Genomic DNA, 7677 nt, shown 5'->3' with positions numbered 1-7677 from the left:
CCCTCATTAGACCCATTACAGAATACAACACCCCGTTTGGTATGTACCTCTCAAGACATCTGCAACAACTGGAAAGGCCACAGAAATACATCACTAAAAGAATCACAGGCCTAAAGCAGATGGCCTACGCTGTCCGCCTTAAAAAACTCCAGCTATACTCTGTCGCATATCGGCTACTCAGAGGCGATCTCTGCTTAACATACAAGGCCATGTCAAACCCAGAGCTGTTGGACATGCTACACTGAAAGAAATCCCAATCCCTCAGAGCCACACGCTCCAGTGATCTAAATCTTGTCATCACAATAAACAAAACATGCTGGAGGGATAGGTTCCCCAGTCTCTGGAATAGATTGCCCATACATGTCAAGCATAATGCCTCTTTGGCCCTCATCAAAAGGAACCTTGACGATTGGATGACAGAAAGGAAATTCACCCCAGGGATCACATCAGTCGCCCTGCTAGACAGGGGTCCAGGGAAGTAAATAGTGTGGGAAGAAATAGCCAGGGAACTGTTATGGCTAGGCTTGTATAGGCCCTAGGGCCGATAGCCTAGTACCAACCTATGAACTAATGTCTTGGGCCCAATGCACAGGTCCCACATGCCCTTACACCTACAACCCTGGTATTATTGCTGGTGTTGCTAAGGACTCATACGATCCACACTTCCTTCATGATAGAGCCTCTTCTGTACTTTTCCAGATTCTTAACTTTACACACCTTTTCATCCAGATTAACTCTGGTTTATAGTCTTTTTACTTCTTGATGTAGACATTACTGCTAAAGCAAGCAAACACAGGCATCCAAAAATGCTTTAGCAATATTTTTTTTAAGATATTAAAATGTTTACAATTTAACACATCAGGAAACAGCACTAAACAAAACAGACAATGAAGACTAAAGGGTTTAGGAGGTATTTTTCTTCTTTAGGTATAACATTTCCTAGTGATTATTTTCCCCAGGGATGATACAATATGTGACCACAAAAAATATAATCAACAAATCAACAGATTAAAACAAGAAAATGTACAGCCTGGGGTATATTAGCATTCTAAAAGAATTCTAGGCTTGGAATAGACCAAACTCATCCAACTTAAGTGAGGACTGTACTCCATTAAAAAAGGAGTAAACTAGGCATGTCAAGAGTTATACTTCTCCCTTACAGCCAAGTAGTTTTGGTTGATGATTCAGGTTAGGCACCAAAGAAAGGGAACATTAGTACTTCTTTGAAACTCTGAACAAGGACAGTCATCTGTAGCTGAAAACCCATCTTTTGGGATGGCTGCAGCAGTAACTCCTAAGTTGAACATCATCACTAATTGTTGCAGGAGAAAGCTGTATGTAGCTGAAAAAAATCATACAGAATATGACTGTCATATTTATGCCTTTTCCACATGTCTTACCTTCTCATCTCACCCAAGCATGAACATTCCCCATGATGACCCCTAACACTGATAATGCAAGAACATCCTGAGTACCAACAGCCATTCAGGTACCCTGCAATAGTAGCAGTAGTTCATGGGACCCCAGTAGCCACACTAAAACCAGAAGATGGAATCAACAACCCTATCCTGTCAAGGAGTGGAATGTGAGGGAGAACCCCCCCCCCCACACACACACACACACACCCACCCTCCTCCTAAATCCAGTATAGGCTAAATGAGAGGCGGGGGGGGGGGGAGACAAACAGACAAAAAAAAAAACAGAAGAACCTGGAGTAACTGAAGGTAGACAGTTATTAGTTCTGCTGACCCCAATAAATGCCTCTCCTACTCAAGGCAAACCAAATGAATTGTGCCCCCTCACCCATGGCAAAACCAAAAACAGTTCAGGCTGTAACAAAGAAGCCAGAAGATACAACACTTAGGTAGCTTTACCCAACTTGTGGAGGTAATAGGGAGGTATGCAAGACCTTGCTCTTAGGGTAACACAGATTTTCTTTACCCTTCTCTTCTAACAAGAATGGCTTACTAGAAAGAAGGTAAACAGTTCCTTCACAGAGGAGGAAACCTTCTTCATCCTTGGGAAACTGTCCACTATACATCTCAAGGCTTAAAAAAAAAAAAAGAAAAAAAAAACACTGCTTTCTTGAATTAAGAGCACAACTGCAACTGGACCTGTCTTGAAAGGAAGACAAGATGTGCCTATTTGCAGAGGTACATATCTAAGCCAGTATTACTTGTTACAGCTCCTCCATAGTCCAAATTATAAGGTGCTACCCAGACGTTACAGCCAGAATCTGAACAAGATTATCTTTGAGCTAAGACTCCTTGATATCCTTTGATCTTGCCTAGTGACAAATCCACCAGAAGGAACTAAAATTTGGAGAGAAGGTATGCACAGCTGATGTCCCTATGCCCCATAGTGGTAGAAGAATATACTCTCTTGTCACAGCTGTTCAAAGCTCTAAACTTACAGTCAGGTGGTGGTGTGAAAAAATGGTGTGGCTCTCGAGATGCTCCTGAATGCTTAAATATAATTTGGTCAAACCATATGAAGCTTACAGTAGATGTAGGTCTCCTGGGAGGCTGCCAGGACAGAGTGAAATTACCTCAGGGCATTTAATGGAACAGCCATGAAAGCTCTCTACAACAGAAGAAGATCCAAAGACTTCCTTGTCTGTTGAGGTGTGCTGTGGAGGATGAGAGGAGACACAGGCCAAAGCATGCTGCATCTCATAAAACTGTAATGAGCCCTGAAACAAAAGGCCATTCGAGGTGGGGCAAAAGGAAAAAAGGGCTCAGTGTCTGTCCAACTCTGGAATAACGGCTTCAAAACTCACAAGCTCAAACAAGGGGCAATGACCCATGTCCTCGCACAATCAAACAAGGGAACATACACAGACTAATGAAATAAGAGTATGCAACAGGTAAATGTCAAGTGTTGGAATTACCAGGATCAAAACATTACGGAGTGAAACATATGATAAACCAGGCATTGGCATCAAATTAAAATAATACGGGCTATGACTCCTTAATTGTAATTTAAGCTTCCAACAAAGATCTGCCAAGAGTTTGAGGTCTTGCATTTGGACCACAAAATGTTAGCATGAGTTCATGCAATCACCCATCCTTATCAGGGGTTAACCACTTCTGCTAGGTTTGTGGCAGGTCCCAGGAGAAGAAGCCTTGTCCCACAGGAACAGCGACCCATAACTCAGTGACAGAGATCAAGCTAAAGAGCACCAGGTTTGAGCAGACTGGGAGAGGGAAGAAGCAAAATATCAAGGAATGCACCCCCCCATGCACAAAGGAAGCTAAACGTGTGTATTTCCAGGTCTTCTGGCCCTCCACCACTATGGTGAATCACAACAGCCTCAAACTTCTATCCCCAAAGCTGCACAAAATGCTGATTGAGAGCTAAAGCTATTAAGTCTAAAACATGTTCTGTGAACTACATTTCCATAAAGTACGCTTTACACCGAGCAGACCCCACTAAAGACCTATAGAGAGTTTTCTTTCATCTGCCATCTAACACAGCCTTCATAGATTTTAACTGTCACAAAGAACTCTGAAGAAAATGTCACGGAAAACAAAGCAACTTTTACAAATTATAGCAAGGACTGTGGTTTGAACTCTGAGGGGAAAAAGGGGGGAGGGGGTTGTAGGGATGAAGCATATACACATACTCCACACAATACATCAAGGTGTACATCACTTCACGCACACACCCAGCCCTCAAGTGTGCGTACCTCCAAAACACATGAATTCTGAATGATGGAAAGGATGAACCCAGCAAAAGGACCCATTCAAGGAGGGTCCTCAATATCAGATCTACTTTTTTTTCTATTATTCTGCCAGCGTCGGGGAGGCTCAACAAGGGAAAGAATCAAACTATGCTAATACTGAGAACATAAAAATAATCTTAAACATAATACCTTAGACTTACAAATCTACTGTTAGAAACTGGAACAAACTAAAACAGCTTACAGTGAAAGAGGGCTTTATTATAAGAGAAAAACCACAGAACTTATGGGAATTACTTTTTGTGGCATTACACATTAAGTTAAGAATTAACAAAATACAAACGTATACAACTTGGAAAGGCTTTGCTGCAGTATCACACGTACAGCAGTGAAGCCTCTAAATGACAGCATATTCGGCAATATGCCAGTAAAAAAAAGGAGGTGGAACTAAATTATCAGTATGCCTGTATGGCCACAAATTACCACTTTCAAAAAATGTTCTTCTCATGTCTGATGATGATTATGACAATTTTGAAATGACATACCATACAGCTGCAAGTCCTGGTGACCTTTCTCATTTTAGTACGTTATTTACATGAGGTACTTAAGAAATAAGTAAAAATTACATTTATATCTATGAGAATCAGAATATAACAGCATTAAAATGTAAATCATACCTAATTTACAACCAGACCTTTAAAGATAGGGCACAAAATCAAAAATGTAAAGGTCATCCACAATATTGTTATCCTTTGTTTTGCTGTGCATCTGTCTCATCCTCATTCAGCAGTGCAGAACAGCAGTAGTGATTGACTGGAGGAGGCAAAACTTTACATTTTTTCCAACATTATATACCTAACATAAGGAACCAGCACTGTATGTTTAACTTGTAAAGCTATTTTAAACAGCTTGATAAGAACATAGCAAATAAATTCAAATATAGTCACGATGACTGATATTAACAATTATCTTTTAAAAAAACTTCTATTAAAATATATACTTCTGACCATATACACTATATTTATACTGTGGATATATTATGATGGTGCTAGCACATGTTCCGACAAATAAATGAAAACAAAAGTACCACACATCGATGTTTAAACAGTATCATGGTAAGTATGGCTAATGAGTATTGTTTGCCAAAGTAAGACCGTTACTAACATAAGAAAAGCATATGTTTGGGCAATAAATTCTGCTGTATCACCTGAGATTCATTTGCATCCTAATCTCCTTAAGCAGGTCACAAAATCCTGATTTTGCCTCAAGTGTGCCAAGACCATCAAACAATAAGGAAACAATACTAAGCCGATTTTATAAGCAATCACAGTATAGTGGCAATGTTACTTCCACTTCCAGTTCAAATAAGGGTCAAGCACATCATCACTGCAGTATTCACGCCAAAAAGTTTACTTGACCTTATACAGTGAGATCATGATACAGTTTAGAATTTGTAGGCAAAAGGAATTAAAAACGTACATGGCTGACCAGTAGGTTTGTATCTTGATTCCCACTTTATTGAACAGTTCACATATTAGAACAGCAAGAGGCTGAATGTGTGTGCAAAAGTGTTGAGACAACATTCCATAGTTGCAATTAATCGTCGTCTTCCTCTTCCTCTTCACTTTCCTCAAAGCCTTCACTGTCCTCTTGGTCATCTTCACCCTCGGCAGAGGTTTCCCACTGAGGATGGTTTTCTAGAATTGGCTTGGCTTCATGCACTTCCAGCTGTGAAAAGAAAAAAAAACAAATGCACTGGTTAGGTATCATGCAGTTTTATCTGCTGCAATGCCTCAAGAATTCATTTTTGCTTAGTGCAAACAGTGTAAATTCCTTCTAAGTGAGACATGCAGAACATTTACTTTTGTCTTTGTTACCTGATTAACTTCTACCAAAACAAAACACAGTCACAGAGGAATTCAGCCCATAGTTACCACAACTCAGGGTTTAAAAGGGCTGCACATGACCTGTTGCATATAAACTTTTTTTATCAGGGAAAGTACACTAAGGTTGTCTGCTCACTGAAGCTGGTAATATTACAGATGAACTTCAAACATATCTTGCTCTAATACGTCAGCAACAATACCATACTTCATTTAAAGCAGTGCCTAGAACTTTAATATATTTATGTTTTTCAAATGTTTTAAGGGGGATACCTAACTCTCTTCTATCCACCCCCCCTTTTCCCATTTCTGCACATGGGGTCAGGATGTCACCTCAACAGTGCCCATCATCTAAAACCAATGTTTACAGGGCCGGGTGACTAGCCCTGCCATGGTTGTTCTTCCATATCATACACATGTACGCAGACTCACAGAAACCATATCAGTACAATTTTCTAGAACTCAACCAACAGACAGTACTTCAAACGTCCTGACAAAGACAGCACTCCAATAACAAACCCCACAGCAAGTGCTGCCATGGAACTGTTTCCTCATTGTTATATACAACTATGGCACTCAAGCACTAGAAAACAGTAAGAACCCCTCCTTCTTCGCAGTGATTTACTGCTGCAGCTCTTAGCACAAGTCAACAAAACAATAAGAGACGTTGAAACTATCCTCTGATATAAAGCTTGTAAGGTTGAAATTGACAATTTCCCATTCAACACAGAGATGATCCCAAAAGACTTTACCTCCAAAACACTCTCGGAAGACATATTATAAGCAGGTATTTTAAGTAAATATTATGTCTGCTTTATGACAGTCTCAGCCTACAGAAAATTTAACTACAAAGGGCTATGAGCAATAACTAACAGGTGGATGAAAACCTCTTTAATCATGTTTAAAGTCATGAAAAGACCTTTTGTTTTTGTATAAAAAACTTTTCACACTCATTTATACATCATTTTAAAAAAACTGCTTCTGAACTTAGAAGACTAAATATACTGAGCTGTGTTTATGGTATTAGTATTTATGGGCGAGCAGAAGGCACTTGTATCGCTTTCGGTTCCGGCTGTAATTCTGGTGGATTAGCGTAGATAAATAATCATAAATTAGTTATGTAATTGCCAAACTGTTAACAGGTTAATCTCTTTTCAAAGAACTCAGCCATTGGATAAAGCTCGCGCCAGCCAAAAACTCTCGAGCTAAGGCTCTACCCATACTGCCCCTGTTCCCATTACCGCAGATCGAGTTTGCCTACCACTAAGAAAAATGAAGCTCTGTCTGAGGAACAACCCTATCACAAAAACACCAGGACTAGTTCTGAACCTCCAGGAGTGTCTCAGAGGGGGCAGGAGGGTGGGATGTCAAGAATGAATGAAGATCGACAACACAGATGGAACATTATGGTAAAAACATAACTTCTTTATCTGATGTTGTCAATCTTCATTCATGCTTGACTGATGGGACACAGTCCCTAGCTACTTTAGATTCTGGGCAGCCCTAAGGAAGAATATTCCTGAGCACCACAGAGCCAAAGGATGCTCTTGCCCTGGAGACCATGTCTAATTTGTAATGAGTGATAAAGGTATGTGAAGTAACCCAAGTTGCAACTGCTGCGCATACATCTTCCATATAAGCTCTGTAAGGGAATACCTCGGAAGTGGAAACCTATCTTACAGAATGAGCACTAACTTTTGTTGGCAGTAGAAATGTAATAGTCTTCTCAACCATTTTGACAAGGTGACGTTTGATACAGGTTTGCCCAATCTGGTACCTGAAAAGGATAGAAAAGTTGGTTTGATTTTCTAGAGGAATTTCTTCTGTCCATGTAAAAATGTAATTGTCTGTGGATGCCCAACATATGCAAGCAATACTCTCCTTTGAAAAATTTGAAAGAAGACTGGTAAGTCTATGGTCTGGTTGACATTGAATTCTGATACAACTTTTGGAAGGAAGGAGGGATTTGTTCTGAGTGATACTCTTTCTTTGTGGAAGATTATATAAGGAGGATTCACACACAAAGCCTAAAGTCTGAAATTCTCCTAGCAGACGTGATAGCCACTAGGAAGAGGGTCTTCCAAGATAAAAACTTGCGGTCACAAGTGGCTC

General features: G+C 40.1%; 1 protein-coding gene across 1 annotated transcript in view; it reads right to left on the bottom strand.

The window, feature by feature from the left end:
* Positions 1 to 3922: 3922 nt before the first annotated feature.
* Positions 3923 to 7677, bottom strand: part of SEC63 (SEC63 homolog, protein translocation regulator) — a 1535741-nt gene continuing 1531986 nt past the window's right edge. The window contains exon 27 of the mRNA XM_044065412.1: positions 3923 to 5410. Coding sequence (XP_043921347.1) covers positions 5279 to 5410 — 132 coding nt within the window. The 3' untranslated portion in view covers positions 3923 to 5278. The remainder of the gene's footprint in view (positions 5411 to 7677) is intronic.

The sequence above is a fragment of the Protopterus annectens genome, chromosome 1.part0 (assembly GCF_019279795.1).
Source record: "Protopterus annectens isolate FY-2018-M chromosome 1.part0, PAN1.0, whole genome shotgun sequence".
Taxonomy (NCBI): domain Eukaryota; kingdom Metazoa; phylum Chordata; order Ceratodontiformes; family Protopteridae; genus Protopterus; species Protopterus annectens.
The sequence above is the reverse complement of the archived record's forward strand: the minus strand, read 5'-3'. Positions and strand labels throughout refer to the sequence as shown.